General features: G+C 42.3%; 1 protein-coding gene across 2 annotated transcripts in view; it reads right to left on the minus strand.

Annotated features, from left to right (window-relative positions):
• The window catches only part of RIPK1 (receptor interacting serine/threonine kinase 1), a 95,855-nt gene that overhangs the window by 2,132 nt on the left and 70,652 nt on the right, over positions 1-23,071 (minus strand). For both annotated transcript variants that reach the window (XM_069730739.1, XM_069730738.1), the window contains 2 exons: positions 8,618-8,680; positions 1,925-2,074 (listed from right to left, as the gene is read on the minus strand). In XM_069730739.1, coding sequence (XP_069586840.1) covers positions 1,925-2,074; positions 8,618-8,680 — 213 coding nt within the window. The remainder of the gene's footprint in view (positions 1-1,924; positions 2,075-8,617; positions 8,681-23,071) is intronic.

Genomic DNA, 23,071 nt, shown 5'->3' on the forward strand with positions numbered 1-23,071 from the left:
GCAATACTCACCTTCCCCAGGTCCCCTGGCAAGTCTCAACAGCTGTTCCCGGCTACTAGAGGACCAAGGGACCGTGAGTACAGTGAAATTTGGTGTGTGTTTTTTTCCCCAGCAAACTACAGCCAATGGAGAAATTTAGTTTAAAGGGAACCCCTTTAATTAGAAAAAAAAATGGTTGTCTAGGAAATCATCAGGTTAAGTGATAACAGATTCAATTCGTCTAACGGAACTAATGAAAAATGTATAAGAAAAAAACCTAATAAAGAACATTTTAGTCACTATTACAATGTAATGCTACCACAAAAAAGTTGGAGTATGGGATAAGATATTTTCTTTTCAAGTACAAAGCACAGGTTAATATATTACGATTAAAATACTGGAAAGGTATAAATGTTGCCAAGCCGCAATGACCATTTACAAATAGTCTAAATGTTACTATGTAATGTGTCACATTTTGCAATTTTATGTCAAATAAAATGTTTAAAGAAAAAAAAATGAGTTTAGATTTATAAAATAAACAAAAAATTCGAACACAAATGAGTTTTAATCACCACCCCACTTTTGCCCACAATGAAGATAAATTCTAAAAAGTAAAAAAATGAACATATCTGGTATCACTGTGTGCGAAATAGTGTAAACTAATAATTCACAGAAAAATATTTATTCTGTATGGTGATACAGTATCCTTTCGTACCAGTTATAATATGTTCCACCAACTCCAGACACAGACACAGACAACACCAGACAGAAAAAAAAACCAAAAAAAAAATTCTTAATTTTTGTTTTTGTGCACTTCAATTTTACTAGACTAACTGAAATGTTTTCAACAATTTTGTAACTGGAACATTTTTGGTACTGCTTTTTCTTGTATCCCATGTACTCTCCACCTTCACTTAATCATCCAGGTACAGAAATGTTTATAACTAGGGTTGAGCGACCTTGACTTTTTTAGGGTCGAGCCGGGTTTCGCGAAACCCGACTATCTCAAAAGTCGAGTCGAGTGAAATCGGCCGATTATGGCGAAAAGTCGAGGATCGACCGAAACACGAAACCCAATGCAAAGCCAATGGGATTATTATTATTTTTTTTTTTTTTTCTCTCTCTCTCTCCTCCGTCCCTGAACTGAAAAGCTGGTGTTACACAGTGCAAATCGCTACAGCGCACAAGCGACAACATGGCGATAGGCGTCCACGCCCCTAAGACCTATGTCATCACTCTGCCCACGCCCCTTCATTGGCTGAAAAAAATGGCGCCAAGCGCGTCATACGAAACGCGACTTTGGCGTGAAAGTCGCGTACCGCATGGCCGACCCCACACAGGGATCGGGTCTGCCAAAAGTCGGCGACTTTTGAAAATGAACGATCCGTTTCGCTCAACCCTATTTATAACGTATTGCTGCAGAGGTTACATCTAAAGTGGAGAAAGACCAATTAAAAAAGTGCAGTCTTTGCTTTTAGTCTTACAGTGATGTTGTACAATAGACATTTAACTTATGTTTCTGACAACACAAGTTTTGTCTGTCATTTTCAAAGCCTCCTGGAACTGTACATCATGATTTTCCTCTTCTTGTCAAACGGCAGCCATTTGTGACTGGTGCCCTACTAAATGCGGGCTGTGCACATGTTCGACTTTTTTCTCAGTGTCTGTCCAAGAAAAAGAATTTCAGATTCAATTCAAGTCAATGAGTGTGATATATGAGTGCAGTCAGATTTTCACGCACTCACAGAATGGCGCCAATTTTTTCTCCATCTTATTTTTATCAAAGAGAATCGGATAGTGACCCGATTCTCTCAGATGAGTGAATCTACAGCTGTCTGCATCTTCCCCTAAATATAGTTTTTAGACCAATTGTATATCTATGTAGACAAAAGGAGTATTCTATATGCTGCTTTTATGTGATCAATTTAAAAAAATACTACCTTACCAAGCACATCAGCATATCGATATTTTATGAAATTTAATCCTTTTGTGACTTGACCACTTTTCGTATCAGACCCGCGTCCAACATTTAGGTAATTATTGTTTCCAATCTGAAAGGCTGTACTGTTTGATATAGTCAGATTGACAGATTTCTCTAAAAAAAACAAAAAACAAAAACAAAATAAAGAAACATAATTATTTAGAATTATAAAGTAAAGGAGCAATACATTTTATATACAGTACTCTACTCAACATTAAAATTCCAGAAATAAGAAGAAAAATCAGGACACGTGATGCTCATGCTTTTGTGAGCATCCTTTGTGGCCTAAACGTGCTACTATGACCTGTGTCTTCTCTGGACTGGTCTCCCATCGAGGACATCAGGGACGTAATTGGTCTGCAATTGCAAAGGGAGCTGCCAGCAGCGGATCTTGATGATTTGCACAACACAGTGCATTAAGCGTGGCAGAACATTCCACAGACAACCATTAGCAACTACATTGATAACAAGCCAAGGCGTGTAAATGAGTCTATATACTGAATATATACACAGTCATTAAAACTTAGCTTTTCATTTAACCCTAGTACACATCTCCTCTCTTAGTTCCGTTGGGATCATTACTACATTCCTCAACAATGAAATAGTAGGACATTTGGGCCACGCAGCCTGATCACAGTTGCACAAGCAACATACAGCCTGGCATTGCCATGTTGAAAAACGACTCCTGGGGCACTTTGGAGAAATGGCCAGACCAGCCACAATTGAGCCATTCTGTTCTGCATGTGAAACTGAACAATATACAGTAAATCAAGGAGTAGTGTCTACACATATCATCAAAAGGTGTGTGTGTGACATCGGGCTACAAGTCAGATATCCAGCTACAGGTGTTCATTGACCTCCTACGACTGTGATACAGAGCAATACGGCAATGGAGACGGGAATTGAGGTCTAAGCTTTTCAGCAATGATTCATACTTTTGTCTTGGAAGTGGTGATAGCCAAAAGGTTCTTTGGAGATCATGTGGAAAATGCTATGAAAAGGCCTTCTTGAGGGAACATCACACCAGTCCTACTACTGGGATTACGGTGGGGGCTGGCATAATTTAGCCAGACTCCTCTAGTCTTCATTCTAGGTACACTAACAACTCAACGCCATATTGATTTGGTCAATGAGACAGTTTTCAGGCCATTTTTCCAAAGTGTTTCAGGAGAAAGGCAAAAGCGAAGGGGAGGGCTGAGAGAACAGGCTATAACTAAGAAGGAAAGCACATAAAGAGGAAATAAGTGCAGGACAGAAGCTGTGATGATACACGAGCTAAGAAAACAGCAAAACCTTGAATACAAGCAGACTATCCAGAATACGCTTAGGTCTAGAAATATTTGGTCAGTTTTGGCAATATAGCGGTTTAAAGTTGTGAAAAGATTTTTTTCAAACTAGCAAAGCGAATTAAAAGCAAAATACGTTATTATGACTTCATGGAAATAGTAGCAAGGGCATAAAAAATATATCTGATGAGTTTAGAGTCTAGCTGACTCTTACGGTAATTGTAGATATAGCTGTTTACCAAAATATATTCAAAATATAGTTATATAATCTATATGGGCTTAAAGTGCAGACTCTGCTTTAGGATACGCTCACACGTCCAGTGTTTGGTCAGTATTTTACATCAGTATTTGTAACCCAAAACCAAGAGTGGGTCAAAAATACAGAAGTGGTGCATATGTTTCTATTATACTTTTCCTCTATTTGTTCCACTCCTGGGTTTGGCTTCCAAATACTGATGTAAAATACTGACCAAATACTAAACGTGTGAACATGGCCTAAATTTGAGGGTATTCACATCCTGATTGGAGTAAGGGTTTAGGAATTACAGCTCTTTAATATGGTGCTCCATCTTTTTAACACCTTCACCCTTGGGCTATTTTCAGTTTTCATTTTTTATATTGCCAAATAAGGTCTTTTTTTGCGGGACGAGTTGTTCTTTTGAATGACACCACTGATTTTTCCCATGCACGTATACTGAAAAACTGGGAAAAATTCCATGTGGTGTGGAATTGCATAAAAAAGTGCAATTCCACAATAGTTTTGATTTTTATTTACCATGTTCACTATATGGTAATACCGACCTGGCACTATGATTCTCCAGGTAAGTATGAGTAAGCAGATACCAAACATGTATAATAGTAATAATAATAATCTTTATTTTTATAATAGCGCTAACATATTCCGCAGCGCTTTACAGTTTGCACACATGATCATCACTGTCCCCGTTGGGGCTCACAATCTAAATTCCCTATCAGTATGTCTTTGGAACGTGGGAGGAAACCGGAGTACCCGGAGGAAACCCACGCTAACACGGAGAGAACATACAAACTCTTTGCAGATATAGGACAAAGATTCGTTTTCTGGAGGGCACCACAAAATATATACGGGGATGCACCTTGCGGTGGTGACACGCGTCAGGCATCTCCACAGGCTCCCCTCAACTCTTTTGGCCGCACCAGTCTTTGTCTTGCCGGGTCTGTATAGTGTTTCCAGCTCCTCCTAAGATCGAGGCTCTATATTTTTCTATCTTTTGCCCTCGACTTATCTTGACACCCGTATGATATTGGGAGCATTTGTTCCCTCATATGGAGAGTAGGGTCTGAACTATTAGAGTGGATCTGTTTTGCTGGCTCTTTTGGGGGCGTTTCAAACTGGTTTATATTAATGTATTATGCTACACTGTCCAAGTAAGGGGATCTAGGCAGCATTATACGGCTGTTTTTCTAAATTATTTTCTGTATTCTTATTTACGAATGTGCAATATTTGTCTTATGGGATAGTGTATTCTGTATGATACATATTGGTATCTTGGTAAATATTTCTATGTTATATATGTATATTATGGCCTGTTGAGGGACAGCCTTAGGTTTTATCACAAACCGCCTGGGTAGTTTATATGCCATATTTATGACTTTTTAAATGTTTTTATTGGTATTTATCTGTTGTGTATTCAATAAAACCCTTTTGTATTTTGTGGCGAGATCCCTGTTGTGGTCTTTAGCCTTTTCTATGTAATAATTATGAACCCAGGACTCCAGCGCTGCAAGGCTGCTGTGCTAACCACTGCGCCACCGTACTGCCCTATGCTAGTTGTGTCTTTTTTTTTTTTTTTACATGGTGAAAAATAAATTCAGAAAATTGTCATTATTTATTTATTTTTTTAAGCAATTTTCCGAGACATGCAACGTTTTTCTTTTTTGGATATTTGGGTATTGGGCGGCATGGGGGCTCATTTTCAGTGTCTTGAGTAGAGATGAGTGAATTTGATCGGGTCAGGGCGGGAACCCGGATACCTGGATCGCTCTGGCTGATCAGCTGTTCAGTTCCAATAGGTCCTCCATGCATGTGTCGTGACTGTCACACAGCCGCGACACATGCAGCTGCGGAGCCAAACAGCTGATCACCCGATGCGATCCAGGTTCCCTCTGCAGCTTATTCGGTAAGCGCTAGCTTTCTGAATAAGCCCTGATTTGATCAAATTTGCTCATCTCTAGTCTTGTGTTTACATTTTTACTTATATCATTTTGGGCTAGCTGCGATATTTTGACCATGCTATTTCATTGCAAAGTCATGGCAGCAAAAAATTTAATTCTGGAGTTTATTCTTGTTACGCTGTTTACTGATTACGGATTAATTTATTTTATATTTTGAAAGATCAGACCTTTTTAAATGCAGTGATAGCAAATATATGGGGGGTGATTTAAACTTGTGGTTTTTTAGAATTTTTTTCAGATTTTTTTTAAACTTTATTTAATACTCCCGGTAGGAGACTTGAAGCTGCCATCGTCCGATCGCCTGTGCCATACATAGCAGGGCTTCAGCAGAAATCACGATCTTCTATGAATGCCAGCCACAAGTCAGGACTACAGACACAGGGGTCATCAGTAGACCCCAGCATGACGACCCATCGAAGCGCAACGATCACATGACAGGGCTGTCAATGAGCAGTGATTGACAGTGTGATTTAATTGGCTTTCAGCTGCGGGCCAAGCACTGCTCCACACGCGGCCATTAGAGAAACATGATGACTTATTAAATCAGTCAATCCTGTGAGGGGAAAGATGTGGGCTCAGCATGTGATCCGGCATCAAAGTCAGGGACATATGACATTAATATACGTCATATCTCTTAAACAAGTCCCCCTGTCTTTCACTAGGGGGACTTGTCAGGGAGTCACAAAAACATTGAACTTTAGGAAGGCAAAGTTTGAACAGCTTAGAGATGCCCTTAATCTGGTAGACTGGGACAATATCCTCAGAAATAAGAATACAGATAATAAATGGGAAATGTTTAAGAACATCCTAAATAGGCAGTGTAAGCGGTTTATACCTTGTGGGAATAAAAGGACTAGAAATAGGAAAAACCCAATGTGGCTAAACAAAGAAGTAAGACAGGCAATTAACAGTAAAAAGAAAGCATTTGCACTACTAAAGCAGGATGGCACCATTGAAGCTCTAAAAAACTATAGGGAGAAAAATACTTTATCTAAAAAACTAATTAAAGCTGCCAAAAAGGAAACAGAGAAGCACATTGCTAAGGAGAGTAAAACTAATCCCAAACTGTTCTTCAACTATATCAATAGTAAAAGAATAAAAACTGAAAATGTAGGCCCCTTAAAAAATAGTGAGGAAAGAATGGTTGTAGATGACGAGGAAAAAGCTAACATATTAAACACCTTCTTCTCCACGGTATTCACGGTGGAAAATGAAATGCTAGGTGAAATCCCAAGAAACAATGAAAACCCTATATTAAGGGTCACCAATCTAACCCAAGAAGAGGTGCGAAACCGGCTAAATAAGATTAAAATAGATAAATCTCCGGGTCCGGATGGCATACACCCATGAGTACTAAGAGAACTAAGTAATGTAATAGATAAACCATTATTTCTTATTTTTAGTGACTCTATAGCGACAGGGTCTGTTCCGCAGGACTGGCGCATAGCAAATGTGGTGCCAATATTCAAAAAGGGCTCTAAAAGTGAACCTGGAAATTATAGGCCAGTAAGTCTAACCTCTATTGTTGGTAAAATATTTGAAGGGTTTCTGAGGGATGTTATTCTGGATTATCTCAATGAGAATAACTGTTTAACTCCATATCAGCATGGGTTTATGAGAAATCGCTCCTGTCAAACCAATCTAATCAGTTTTTATGAAGAGGTAAGCTATAGACTGGACCACGGTGAGTCATTGGACGTGGTATATCTCGATTTTTCCAAAGCGTTTGATACCGTGCCGCACAAGAGGTTGGTACACAAAATGAGAATGCTTGGTCTGGGGGAAAATGTGTGTAAATGGGTTAGTAACTGGCTTAGTGATAGAAAGCAGAGGGTGGTTATAAATGGTATAGTCTCTAACTGGGTCGCTGTGACCAGTGGGGTACCGCAGGGGTCAGTATTGGGACCTGTTCTCTTCAACATATTCATTAATGATCTGGTAGAAGGTTTACACAGTAAAATATCGATATTTGCAGATGATACAAAACTATGTAAAGCAGTTAATACAAGAGAAGATAGTATTCTGCTACAGATGGATCTGGATAAGTTGGAAACTTGGGCTGAAAGGTGGCAGATGAGGTTTAACAATGATAAATGTAAGGTTATACACATGGGAAGAGGGAATCAATATCACCATTACACACTGAACGGGAAACCACTGGGTAAATCTGACAGGGAGAAGGACTTGGGGATCCTAGTTAATGATAAACTTACCTGGAGCAGCCAGTGCCAGGCAGCAGCTGCCAAGGCAAACAGGATCATGGGGTGCATTAAAAGAGGTCTGGATACACATGATGAGAGCATTATACTGCCTCTGTACAAATCCCTAGTTAGACCGCACATGGAGTACTGTGTCCAGTTTTGGGCACCGGTGCTCAGGAAGGATATAATGGAAATAGAGAGAGTACAAAGGAGGGCAACAAAATTAATAAAGGGGATGGGAGAACTACAATACCCAGATAGATTAGCGAAATTAGGATTATTTAGTCTAGAAAAAAGACGACTGAGGGGCGATCTAATAACCATGTATAAGTATATAAGGGGACAATACAAATATCTCGCTGAGGATCTGTTTATACCAAGGAAGGTGACGGGCACAAGGGGGCATTCTTTGCGTCTGGAGGAGAGGTTTTTCCACCAACATAGAAGAGGATTCTTTACTGTTAGGGCAGTGAGAATCTGGAATTGCTTGCCTGAGGAGGTGGTGATGGCGAACTCAGTCGAGGGGTTCAAGAGAGGCCTGGATGTCTTCCTGGAGCAGAACAATATTGTATCATACAATTATTAGGTTCTGTAGAAGGACGTAGATCTGGGTATTTATTATGATGGAATATAGGCTGAACTGGATGGACAAATGTCTTTTTTCGGCCTTACTAACTATGTTACTATGTTACTATGTTAAACGGATATCTTGCTGGGAAAATAAAATAGTTATGGCTCTTGGAAGAAGGGGAATAAATAAATGAAAGCACAATAAGGAATATTGGCTCCTTTGGTAATGAGTTATATAAGGTATAAAACATGAGTTGGTTCAAACTGTGTTGTACAAAGTGCACCAGTGCTGAGGTGCATGCCTCTGACCGCTCAGTCCTGTAACTCCACACATCCCCATGATATTCAGAATGGCCTAAAATAAAGTATTGACACTTGAGATTTACCTTGAGGATATGTCGGGGAATATTCAAAGTTTCCTTTGGGGAACAAACTGTTTCCCTCAGCTCCTGCAAGAACAAAGAAAATAATGTCTATCAAGTCTGGCAAAAAAGCTTAAAGGACACGTGCACTATTTATTAAAAGAACACTAAAATATCTATTTTCTGTCGACATCTGACAAGCACCCATGTGCATTGTTTGAGTTCCCATTCCCCTTGTCTATTGTTAGTCCACTCTACCCAGTCTGCCAGACCCGGTCCAGAGACACATCCTGCTGACAAAAGAAAGGAGAGTGCCCAGTTGTCAATTTATTCACACGTGTACAGGAGAAATAACATAGGAAGACAACACCACAGACTTCTAAGCACGGTGAATGGGACACGCATTCCGTAGACATGGTGTAACCTGTTTTGCTCACGCCTCTGAGGAAGTGTTATCGAGAAATAATGAGGTACTTTACGATGCGTTATGGGATAGAAGGAGCCCATCTGTAGTCCTAGCGCTGCAATATGAAATGAGGGGAGTTATTGTGTACACACCAGTTTAGGCCATTTTGAGTTTTCATTGGAAAGTGGCCAACCCATTTGAATGATAGTACATAATAAAATGATCATACATTTATGTATAACACACATATTAAGATTATTCCTTTAATTGTACAATTTAGAAGCCTGCATACAATTTAAGGCATATAGATTTAAAGCCAGTAAAGTGATCACTTCAAAACAAACAAAACTAGAGCTTCTCATTTACGGTCGTTAAAAGAAACCCAACAAAACCCTTAATATAAGCGTTTGCCACCCACTGGGAATCTTGCTGAAATATTGATATCAGTTTTACCTTATTCATTTCTGATAGTCTTCTCAGTGATGGGCTCTGCCAAATACCTCCAAGACGCTACTTAACAGCTTAATGCCTACATTTTGCAAAGACAGAAAGCTGCTAATCAATAGTGGGGGTCATGAATATTGCAGCACAGGAACATTTTTTTGTAATCAAAACTACAGCACGCAAGAGACACATTACTGGAAACAGTATACCAGTCTCTACTTTTAGCTATTTTTGATGGGGCAGCAAAAATCTGGTGACAGTCTCTTTAGGGCCCTGTACACATATGCATTTTAGTCTGCAATAAAAATGTATTTGAATGAAAATTTAGCATTCCACAATATTGTCAGTAGGTGCCACTGGTGACTTTCTGACAGTGTGCTTTGTCTTCCTTGATAGAGTGGCACTAAAGGATAGGTTTGAATAAAAACTGAGTGCATCTGAATGTAATGGTCTGCAGTCTAATTAATCCTTTCACTCCAGAGCCTATTTTCACCTTCTCGATCAGTCCACTATTTACAATTCTGACCAGGGTCATTTTATGAGGTAATAGAGGTGCTTCTCACAAAATTACGGTACAATATCATCAAAAAGTTAACGGGAACTTGTCACCCCCCCAGGCGTTTTTAACTAAAAAAGCCACCTTGTGCTGCACTAATGCTGCATTCTGTCAAGGTGGCTCTTTTATTTGGGGTCCCAATCTAATGCTGCAATATTCGGGTTTTTAATTATCCCGCCATACCTGTAGTCTGTACGGGGGGCAGGTCTTTTCCCCCCGGACCCAAACGCCTCCCAGCCATCCCTCAGCCCCTCCATGGCAACGAGCCATTTCACTTTTGGAATGCAAAATTGTCTGGAATCGATAATGAACGCCATGTTGCGAGTGGAGAGCACCTGAGGCGCCTAAACAGTGGAAACCCCCCAGAAATGACCTTATTTTGACAACTAGACCCTTCAAGGAATTTATCTAGATGTGTGGTGAACACCTTGAACCCTCTGGTTCACAGAATTTTATAATGTTGAGCCGTGAAAATTAAAAAACATTTTTCCCACAAAAATGTTATTTTAGCCCCATTTTTTCTATTTTCACAAGGGTAGCAAGAAAAAAATTGACCCCAAAGTTTGTTCTGCAATTTCTCCTGTGTACAAAGATACTCCATATGTGGTGGAAAACTACTGTTTGGGTGCACGGCAGTGAAGGGAAGGGAAAGAGAGCTATTTTGGCTAGAATAGGTCTCATTTAAAGAGTCCCTGACATGCCAAAACAGCAGAAAGCCCCACAAGTGCCCCAATTTTGAAAACTAAACCTCTCAAGGAATTCATCTAGGAGTAGTTAGTATTTTTAACCCTCAGGTGATTCACAGACTTGTATAACATTGGACTGAGTAAATTAAATATTACAATTTTTTTAACTAAAATATTGTTTCGACTCAAAGTTTGTAATTTTCAAAAGGGGTAATAGGAGAAAAAGGTCAGTAGGGAAGAAGAACCATATTACAGTGCAGATTTTGCGGTTGCAGTTTCTGCCTCTTCATTGCTGCTCCTGGTGTTTGTAGCCAATCAGTGATTTCAGCAGCCAGTGCTAGCTACATGGCAAGAGACGCTGAGCTCAGTGATAGGTTGCGATCTGCGTGAAAACGGTACTGCAGAGAACAATAGACTATGGGAGCTGCGGTGAAGAGTCAGTACTGGACCTGGGGAAGGAGATTGAGCCAAAGTGTTTTTTGTTTGCAATAAGCTGCACCTTAAACACAACGTTTTTGAAAATGGAAATCCCCTTTAACCTTTTACATTCTTGCATGGAGGCACAATAGTAATGAAGAACATATGAGATAACGTCTTTGCTACTGAGATCTATGTCATAAACTGGGTCACAGCAAATCTGCAGCTGAGATATAAGTTCATGTTATCCCCTCAGTTCCTTCTGCCATTAGTGGAGTAAACTAACAAACTGCAGAGAGAGGAGGAGAATCTGATGCGTGATCCTCCTCCTCTCCCTGTATAGAACGGGATTAGCCGTATATATACTCGAGTATAAGCAGACACCCCTAATTTTGCCACAAAAAACTGGGAAAACTTAATGACTCGAGTATAAGCCTAGGGTGGGAAATGCAGCAGCTACAGGTAAATGTCAAAAGTAAAAATAGATACCAATAAAAGTAAAATTAATTGAGACATCAGTAGGTTAAGTGTTTTTGAATATCCATATTGAATCAGGAGCCCCATATAATGCTCCATACAGTTTACGATGGCCCTATAAGATGCTCCATATTAAAATATGCCCCAAATAATCCTGCATAAAGGTTAATAATGGCCCCATAAGTTGCTCCATAAAGATATTTGCCTCATATAGTGCTGCACAAATCTTGATTATGGCCCCATAAGATGCTCCATACAGACACTTGCCCCATATAATGCTCCACAAACATTAATTATGGCCCCATAAGATGCTCCATAAAGATATTTGCCCCATATAGTGCTGCACAAACGTTATGGCCCCATAAGTTGCTCCATACAGACACTTACCCCATACAATGCTGCACAAATGTTGATTATGGCCCCATACAGACACTTTCCCTATATAGTGCTGCACAAACGTTTGATTATGGCCCCATACAGACACTTTCCCTATATAGTGCTGCACAAACGTTGATTATGGCCCCATACAGACACTAGCCCCATATAGTGCTGCATAAACGTTATGGCCCCATAAGATGCTCCATACAGACACTTGCCCCATTTGCTGTTGCTGCGATAAAAAAAAAAAAAAATCACATACTCTCCTCTCCGTCTCTCAGGCCTCCGGCACTTTCAATATTCACCTGCTCCTCGTTTTGGACGCAGCTCCATCTTCAGCGTCTTCTGCACCGACGTTCAGGCAGAGGGCGCGCACTAACCACGTCACCGCACCCTCTGACCTGAGCGTCACTGCAGAAGACGCTGAAGACGGAGCGGCGTCCAAAACGAGGAGCAGGTGAATATCGCGCAGTGCTCCCCCTCCCCGTTATACTCACTTGGTCCTGGCGCGGTCCCTGCAGGTCCCTGCTTCCCCGGCGCTGCAGCTTCTTCCTGTACTGAGTGGTCACTGTTACCGCTCATTACAGTAATGAATATGCGGCTCCACCCTTGTGGGAGGTGGAGCAGCATATTCATTACTGTAATAAGCGGTGCCATGTGACCGCCCAGTACAGGAAGAAGCTGCAGCGCCGGAGAAGCAGGGACCTGCAGGAACCGCGCCAGGAGCAGGTGAGTATAATTAGACAGCCCCCGCTCCCCCTCCCCTGCCGACTCCTGCACATGACTCGAGTATAAGCCGAGAGGGGGACTTTCAGCCCAAAAAAATGGGCTGAAAATCTCGGCTTATACTCGAGTATATACGGTATTTTCAGGTACTACTTTTTAGCAGAATTTCAGTATGTTATTTTTGTTTGTGTCTTAAGTATATAAACTTTTAATTTATATGGTATCATGTATCTAATTTTCTGTGTGGGTCACATTGAGCCAACATTATCAATTTTATGCATTTTTTTAATTTTTTTTTGAAAAATCTACTATATAAAGCTGAATGTGTGTGTGTGTGTGTGTGTGTATGTGTGTATGTCCGGGATTGGCATCTGCACCGTCGCAGCTACAGCCACAAAATTTTGCACAGTCACACGTCTGGACCCCGAGAGCGTCATAGGCTATATTGTGAGGTGAAATTTTAACCCCGCGCGTTCCAATTCACCAAACAATTTTGCCCCTATCTACATAATGGGGAAAAAAGTGAAAGGAAAAGTGTTGGAGGCGTCGCAGCTACAGAAACAAAATTTTGCACAGTCACACGTCTGGACCCCGAGAGCGTCATAGGCTACGTTGTGAGGTGAAATTTTAACCCCGCGCGTTCCAATTCACCAAACAATTTTGCCCCTATCTACATAATGGGGAAAAAGTGAAAGGAAAAGTGTTGGAGGAGTCGCAGCTACAGCCACAAAATTTTGCAAAGTCACACGTCTGGACCCCGAGAGCGTCATAGGCTATATTGTGAGGCGAAATTTTAACCCCGCGCGTTCCAATTCACCAAACAATTTTGCCCCTAACTACATAATGGGGAAAAAAGTGAAAGGAAAAGTGTTGGAAGCGTCGCAGCTACAGCAACAAAATTTTGCACAGTCACACGTCTGGACCCCGAGAGCGTCATAGGCTATGTTGTGAGGTGAAATTTTAACCCCGCGCTTTCCAATTCACCAAACAATTTTGCCCCTATCTACATAATGGGAAAAAATGAAAGGAAAAGTGTAGGAGGCAAATTGACAGCTGCCAGATGTGAACAAGGGGGACTTAAAGAATGAGAGCGATGGCGCCAAAGAGTATATACCGTACAGTTGCTAAGGTGGGGCCTCGACATGGGATACTCACCACACACGGGGATATGAACACACACAAAATGCGCCACACACTACCACGTGCTTGAACACATATTACCCTCAGCACACATTTCACCACAAATACACCAACCTCGCCACATAAAAGTCAAAACACAAAAGTCGCCACTCAAAACTCGCCACTCAAAACTCGCCACGCGCACAACTCGCCACATGCAAAAACTAGGCTCTTGCAAAATTCTCCTCATGAAAAACTCGCCACACGCAAAACTTGCACACGCGGAAAAATTGCCACATGCACAAAAGTTGCAACACATGCAAAAGTTGCCTCACACAAAACTTGCACATACTCAAAAGGCACCACACATAATACTCGCAACGCGCAAAACTCGCCATGCGCAAAACTTGCTGCACACAACTTGCTACACTAACCTGTCACATGTAACTCGACACACAAAAAGTTGCTACACGCATGTTGCTACACAAAACTCATCTCACAAAAGTCGCTACATGCATGTCGCCACACGCAAGTCAACACACACAACTTGACAAACGAAACTCGCCCTAAAACACACACAAGTCTGGTATTATCCTTCAAAAATAAAAATCTGATTAATAAGCAGACAAACTACAACAATTGCACCATATAGGAAATACAGCAGCTGTCAGTCACATGACCTGTCTATTATGTGTATGTGTGCGCTAATATATACTGCCAGGGGGAGGGCTTCCTGTTGGCTGGGGATTTATCAGGCTGCCAATTTGGCTTACAAATACTGAGGTAAAAATACTGAGCAAATAACGTGTGAACGAGGTCTAATACAGGAGGAGATGACACACAGGTATATACTATATACAGGGGAGATGACACACAGATATATACTATATACAGGAGAGATGACACACAGGTATATACTATATAGAGGAGGAGATGACATATAGGTACATATATATACAGGAGGAGATGACATACAGGTATACACTATATACAGGAGGAGATGACATACAGGGATATGCTATATATAGAAGATGACATGCAGGTATATACTATATGCAGGAGGAGATGACACTCAGATATATACTATATACAGGGGAGATGACACACAGATATATACTATATACAGGAGATGACATACAGGTATATGCTATATATAGAAGATGACATGCAGGTATATACTATATGCAGGAGGAGATGACACTCAGATATATACTATATACAGGGGAGATGACACACAGATATATACTATATACAGGAGGAGATGACATACAGGTATATACTATATATAGAAGGAGATGACATTCAGGTATATACTATATATAGGGGAGATGACACACAGCAGGTATATACTATATACAGGGGAGATGACATACAGGTATATACTATATACAGGAGATGACATACAGATGTATACTATATAAGGGAGATGACAAACATGTATATACTGAGGTGATGAGGTGAAAAGGAGAGGTGTGAGGTGAAAATGAAAAGGTGTGAGTGCAAAATGAGAGAAGTGAGGAAAAATAGTGGAGTGATCAGAAAATGACAGATGTGAGGTTGAAATGACAAGTGTTAGGGGGGAATGAGAGGGAGAAAATGAGAGGTGTGAGGGAGAAAATGAGAGATGTGAGGGGGAAAATGAAAGATGTGATTGGGAAAATGAGAGGCGTGATGGGAAAATAAGAGAAGTGAGGTGCTATAACTAACCACAGATATTTACTATGCCCAGGCAACGCCGGGCTCTTCAGCTAGTCTACTATATAAAGCTGAATGTGTGTGTGTGTGTGTGTGTATGTATGTGTGTATGTCCGGGATTGGCATCTGCACCGTCGCAGCTACAGCCACAAAATTTTGCACAGTCACACGTCTGGACCCCGAGAGCGTCATAGGCTATGTTGTGAGGTGAAATTTTAACCCCACGCTTTCCAATTCACCAAACAATTTTGCCCCTATCTACATAATGGGGAAAAGTGAAAGGAAAAGTGTTGGAGGCGTCGCAGCTACAGCCACAAAATTTTGCACAGTCACACGTCTGGACCCCGAGTGTTGTGAATTCTGTGGCTGAATTCACTCCTGTGGTCACAAGTGGTATTGCAGCCTCTGGGCTTCCTCCCTCAGGTGTTTTGGTGAGCTCGTTGGCTGCCTTGCTATTTAACTCCACCTGAGTCTGTCTTCCTTGCTCCTTGTCAATGTTCCAGTGTTGGATCTGAGCTACTGCATCTTTCCTGTGGCCTGCTGCTCTGCTAGATAAGTGTTACTTTGTTTTTGTTTCAGTTTTTTTCTGTCCAGCTGTGCTATTCTCTTTTGCTGGAAGCTCTGAGACGCAAAGGGTGCACCGCTGTGCCGTTAGTTCGGCACGGTGGGTCTTTTTGCTCCCCTTTGCGTGGTTCTGCTTTAGGGTTTTTTGTAGACTGCATAGTTCTCTTTGCTATCCTCGCATTGTCTAGAATATCGGGCCTCACTTTGCTGAATCTATTTCATTCCTACGTTTTGTCTTTTCATCTTGCTAACAGTCATGATATGTGGGGGGCTGCCTATTCCTTTGGGGTATTTCTCTGAGGCAAGTCAGGCTTGTATTTCTATCTTCAGGCTAGTCAGCTCCTCAGGCAGTGCCGAGTTGCATAGGTAGTGTTAGGCGCAATCCACTGCTGCTTTCAGTTGTGTGAGGATAGGTTCAGGTATTGCAGTCTGCAGAGATTCCACGTCTCAGAGCTTGTTCTATTGTTTTTTGGGTTATTGCCATATCACTGTATGTGCGCTGATTACTGCACACTGTGTTGCCTGATAGCACAGCATAACAGTACAAGGAGCCCAAACCAATGATTCTCAATAGAGGGAAAAAAGAAGTCCAGACATCATTTTTTTTTTCCTCAGCTCTGTCTTCAGTTTTTTTTTTTTTTTCCCCCTAGACATTAGAGTGCTTCAGGACACAGCTGTGGACATGGATATTCAGGCTCTGTGCTCCTCAATGGATAATCTCGTTATAAATGTACAAAAGATTCAAGATACAATTGATCAGAAATCTATGCTAGAACCAAGAATTCCTATTCCTGATTTGTTTTTTGGTGACAGAACTAAGTTCCTGAGCTTCAAAAATAATTGTAAGCTATTTCTGGCCTTGAAACCTCATTCTTCTGGTAATCCTATTCAACAGGTCTTGATTATTATTTCTTTTTTGCGCGGCGACCCACAGGACTGGGCGTTTTCTCTTGCGCCAGGAGACCCTGCATTGAGTAATGTTGATGCGTTTTTCCAGGCGCTTGGATTGCTTTACGATGAGCCTAATTCAGTGGATCAGGCTGAGAAAAATTTGCTGGCTTTATGCCAGGGTCAGGATGATGTAGAAGTATATTGTCAGAAATTTAGGAAGTGGTCAGTACTCACTCTGTGGAATGAATCTGCACTGGCGGCTTGGTTCAGAAAGGGTCTCTCTGAAGCTCTTAAGGATGTCATGGTGGGATTTCCTATGCCTGCTGGTTTGAATGAGTCTATGTCCTTGGCCATTCAGATCGGTCGTCGCTTGCGCGAGCGTAAATCTGTGCACCATCTGGCGGTATTGTCTGAGAGTAAACCTGAGCCTATGCAGTGCGACAGGACTATGACTAAAGTTGAACGGCAAGAACACAGACGTCTGAACAGGCTGTGTTTCTACTGTGGTGATTCCACTCATGCTATTTCTAATTGTCCTAAGCGCACTAGGCGGTTCGATAGCTCTGCCGTCATTGGTACTGTACAGTCCAAATTCCTTCTGTCCATTACCTTGATATGCTCTTTGTCATCGTATTCTGTCATGGCGTTTGTGGATTCAGGCGCTGCCCTGAATCTGATGGATTTGGATTATGCTAAACGTTGTGGATTTTTCTTGGAGCCTTTGCGGTGTCCTATTCCGTTGAGAGGAATTGATGCTACACCTTTGGCCAAGAATAAGCCTCAGTACTGGGCCCAGCTGACCATGTGCATGGCTCCTGCACATCAGGAAGTTATTCGCTTTCTGGTACTGCATAATCTGCATGATGTGGTCGTGTTGGGGTTGCCATGGCTACAAACCCATAATCCAGTATTAGATTGGAACTCTATGTCGGTAACCAGCTGGGGTTGTCAGGGAGTACATGGTGATGTTCCATTTTTGTCTATTTCGTCATCCATTCCTTCTGACATCCCAGAGTTCTTGTCTGACTTTCAGGATGTATTTGAAGAGCCCAAGTCTGATGCCCTACCTCCGCATAGGAATTGTGATTGTGCTATCAATTTGATTCCTGGTAGTAAATTCCCTAAGGGTCGTTTATTTAATTTGTCCGTGCCTGAACACACCGCTATGCGCAGTTATGTGAAAGAATCCCTGGAGAAGGGACATATTCGCCCATCGTCATCACCATTGGGAGCAGGGTTCTTTTTTGTAGCCAAAAAGGATGGTTCGCTAAGACCGTGTATTGATTACCGCCTTCTTAATAAGATCACTGTTAAGTTTCAGTATCCCTTGCCATTGATATCTGACTTGTTTGCTCGGATTAAGGGGGCTAGTTGGTTTACTAAGATTGATCTTCGTGGTGCGTATAATCTGGTGAGAATCAGGCAGGGAGATGAATGGAAAACGGCATTTAATACGCCCGAGGGTCATTTTGAGTATCTGGTGATGCCGTTCGGACTTGCCAATGCTCCATCTGTTTTTCAGTCTTTTATGCATGACATTTTCCGTGAGTATCTGGATAAATTCCTGATTGTTTACTTGGATGACATTTTGATCTTCTCTGATGATTGGGAGTCTCATGTGAAGCAAGTCAGAATGGTTTTCCAGGTACTGCGTGCTAATTCCTTGTTCGTGAAGGGATCAAAGTGTCTCTTCGGTGTGCAGAAAGTTTCATTTTTGGGGTTCATCTTTTCCCCTTCTACTATCGAGATGGATCCGGTTAAGGTCCAGGCCATCCAGGATTGGACTCAGCCGACATCTCTGAAAAGTCTGCAGAAATTCCTGGGCTTTGCTAATTTTTATCGTCGCTTCATCTGTAATTTTTCTAGCATTGCCAGACCATTGACCGATTTGACCAAGAAGGGTGCTGATTTGGTTAATTGGTCTTCTGCTGCCGTGGAAGCTTTTCAGGAGTTGAAGCGTCGTTTTTGCTGTGCCCCTGTGTTGTGTCAACCAGATGTTTCTCTTCCGTTCCAGGTCGAGGTTGATGCTTCTGAGATTGGAGCAGGGGCGGTTTTGTCACAGAGAGGTTCTGGTTGCTCAGTGTTGAAACCATGTGCTTTCTTTTCCAGGAAATTTTCTGCTGCTGAGCGTAATTATGATGTGGGCAACTGAGAGTTGCTGGCCATGAAGTGGGCATTCGAGGAGTGGCGTCATTGGCTTGAGGGAGCTAAGCATCGCGTGGTGGTATTGACTGATCATAAGAATCTTACTTATCTCGAGTCTGCCAAGCGCTTGAATCCTAGACAGGCCCGTTGGTCGTTATTTTTTGCTCGTTTTGATTTTGTGATTTCGTACCTTCCGGGCTCTAAAAATGTGAAGGCGGATGCTCTGTCTAGGAGTTTTGTGCCCGACTCTCGGGGGTTATCTGAGCCGGCGAGTATCCTCAAGGAAGGAGTCATTGTGTCTGCCATCTCTCCTGATTTGCGGAGAGTGTTGCAGAAATTTCAGGCTAATAAACCTGATCGTTGTCCGGCCGAGAAACTGTTCGTCCCTGATAGGTGGACTAGTAAAGTTATCTCTGAACTTCATTGTTCGGTGCTGGCTGGTCATCCAGGAATCTTTGGTACCAGAGAGTTAGTGGCTAGATCCTTCTGGTGGCCATCTCTGTCACGGGATGTGCGTGCTTTTGTGCAGTCCTGTGGGATTTGTGCTAGGGCTAAGCCCTGCTGTTCACGTGCCAGTGGGTTGCTTTTGCCCTTGCCGGTCCCGAAGAGGCCTTGGACACATATTTCGATGGATTTCATTTCTGACCTTCCCGTTTCTCAAAAGATGTCGGTCATTTGGGTGGTCTGTGATCGCTTTTCTAAAATGGTCCATCTGGTGCCCTTGGTTAAATTGCCTTCCTCCTCTGATTTGGTGCCTTTGTTCTTCCAGCATGTGGTTCGTTTGCATGGCATTCCTGAGAATATTGTTTCTGACAGAGGTTCCCAGTTTGTCTCGAGGTTCTGGCGAGCCTTTTGTGGTAGGATGGGCATTGACCTATCTTTTTCCTCGGCCTTCCATCCTCAGACTAATGGCCAGACCGAACGAACCAATCAGACCTTGGAAACATATCTGAGATGTTTTGTTTCTGCTGACCAGGATGATTGGGTGTCATTTTTGCCGTTGGCTGAGTTCGCCCTTAATAATCGGGCCAGCTCGGCTACCTTGGTCTCTCCATTTTTCTGCAATTCTGGGTTCCATCCTCGTTTCTCTTCAGGACAGGTTGAGTCTTCGGACTGTCCTGGTGTGGATTCTGTGGTGGACAGGTTGCAGCAGATCTGGACTCAGGTAGTGGACAATTTGACCTTGTCCCAGGAGAAGGCTCAGCTTTTCGCTAATCGTAGACGCCGTGTGGGTCCCCGACTTCGTGTTGGGGATCTGGTTTGGTTATCTTCTCGTCATATTCCTATGAAGGTTTCCTCTCCTAAATTTAAACCTCGTTTTATTGGTCCGTATAGGATTTCTGAGATTCTCAATCCGGTGTCTTTTCGTCTGACCCTCCCAGACTCCTTTTCCATACATAATGTATTCCATAGGTCGTTGTTGAGAAGATACGTGGCACCTATGGTTCCATCTGTGGAGCCTCCTGCCCCTGTTTTGGTGGAGGGGGAATTGGAGTATATTGTGGAGAAAATTTTGGATTCTCGTGTCTCTAGACGGAAACTCCAGTATCTGGTCAAATGGAAGGGTTATGCTCAGGAGGATAATTCCTGGGTTTTTGCCTCTGATGTCCATGCCCCAGATCTTGTTCGTGCCTTTCATGTGGCTCGTCCTGGTCGGCCTGGGGGTTCTGGTGAGGGTTCAGTGACCCCTCCTCAAGGGGGGGGTACTGTTGTGAATTCTGTGGCTGAATTCACTCCTGTGGTCACAAGTGGTATTGCAGCCTCTGGGCTTCCTCCCTCAGGTGTTTTGGTGAGCTCGTTGGCTGCCTTGCTATTTAACTCCACCTGAGTCTGTCTTCCTTGCTCCTTGTCAATGTTCCAGTGTTGGATCTGAGCTACTGCATCTTTCCTGTGGCCTGCTGCTCTGCTAGATAAGTGTTACTTTGTTTTTGTTTCAGTTTTTTTCTGTCCAGCTGTGCTATTCTCTTTTGCTGGAAGCTCTGAGACGCAAAGGGTGCACCGCCGTGCCGTTAGTTCGGCACGGTGGGTCTTTTTGCTCCCCTTTGCGTGGTTCTGCTTTAGGGTTTTTTGTAGACTGCATAGTTCTCTTTGCTATCCTCGCTCTGTCTAGAATATCGGGCCTCACTTTGCTGAATCTATTTCATTCCTACGTTTTGTCTTTTCATCTTGCTAACAGTCATTATATGTGGGGGGCTGCCTATTCCTTTGGGGTATTTCTCTGAGGCAAGTCAGGCTTGTATTTCTATCTTCAGGCTAGTCAGCTCCTCAGGCAGTGCCGAGTTGCATAGGTAGTGTTAGGCGCAATCCACTGCTGCTTTTAGTTGTGTGAGGATAGGTTCAGGTATTGCAGTCTGCAGAGATTCCACGTCTCAGAGCTTGTTCTATTGTTTTTTGGGTTATTGCCATATCACTGTATGTGCGCTGATTACTGCACACTGTGTTGCCTGATAGCACAGCATAACACCCGAGAGCGTCATAGGCTATGTTGTGAGGTGAAATTTTAACCCCGCGCTTTCCAATTCACCAAACAATTTTGCCCCTATCTACATAATGGGGAAAAGTGAAAGGAAAAGTGTTGGAGGCAAATTGACAGCTGCCAGATGTGAACAAGGGGGACTTAAAGAATGAGAGCGATGGCGCTAAAGAGTATATACCGTACAGTTGCTAAGGTGGGGCCTCGACATGGGATACTCACCACACACGGGGATATGAACACACACAAAATGCGCCCCACACTACCACGTGCTTGAACACATATTACCCTCAGCACACATTTCACCACAAATACACCAACCTCGCCACATAAAAGTCAAAACACAAAAGTCGCCACTCAAAACTCGCCACATGCAAAAACTAGGCTCTTGCAAAATTCTCCTCATGAAAAACTCGCCACACGCAAAACTTGCACATGCGGAAAAATTGCCACATGCACAAAAGTTGCAACACATGCAAAAGTTGCCTCACACAAAACTTGCACATACTCAAAAGGCACCACACATAATACTCGCAACGCGCAAAACTCGCCATGCGCAAACCTTGCTGCACACAACTTGCTACACTAACCTGTCACATGCAACTCGACACACAAAAAGTTGCTACACGCATGTTGCTACACAAAACTCATCTCACAAAAGTCGCTACATGCATGTCGCCACACACAACTTGACAGACGAAACTCGCCCTAAAACACACACAAGTCTGGTATTATCCTTCAAAAATAAAAATCTGATTAATAAGCAGACAAACTACAACAATTGCACCATATAAGAAATACGGCAGCTGTCAGTCACATGACCTGTCTATTATGTGTATGTGTGAGCTAATATATACTGCCAGGAGGAGGGCTTCCTGTTGGCTGGGGATTTATCAGGCTGCCAATTTAGCTTACAAATACTGAGGTAAAAATACTGAGCAAATAACGTGTGAACGAGGTCTAATACAGGAGGAGATGACACACAGGTATATACTATATACAGGAGGAGATGACATACAGGTATATGCTATATATAGAAGATGACATGCAGGTATATACTATATGCAGGAGGAGATGACACTCAGACATATACTATATACAGGGGAGATGACAGGTATATACTATATACAGGAGGAGATGACATACAGGTATATGCTATATATAGAAGATGACGTGCAGGTATATACTATATGCAGGAGGAGATGACACTCAGATATATACTATATACAGGGGAGATGACACAGGTATATACTATATACAGGAGGAGATGACATACAGGTATATACTATATATAGAAGGAGATGACATACAGGTATATACTATATACAGGGGAGATGACACAGCAGGTATATACTATATACAGGTGAGATGACATACAGGTATATACTATTTATAAGGGAGATGACAAACATGTATATACTGAGGTGAAAATGAGAGGTGTGAGGTAAAAATGAAAAGGTGTGAGTGCAAAATGAGAGGAGTGAGGGAAAATAGTGCAGTG

Source organism: Ranitomeya imitator, chromosome 6, assembly GCF_032444005.1.
Source record: "Ranitomeya imitator isolate aRanImi1 chromosome 6, aRanImi1.pri, whole genome shotgun sequence".
In the NCBI taxonomy this organism is placed as follows: domain Eukaryota; kingdom Metazoa; phylum Chordata; class Amphibia; order Anura; family Dendrobatidae; genus Ranitomeya; species Ranitomeya imitator.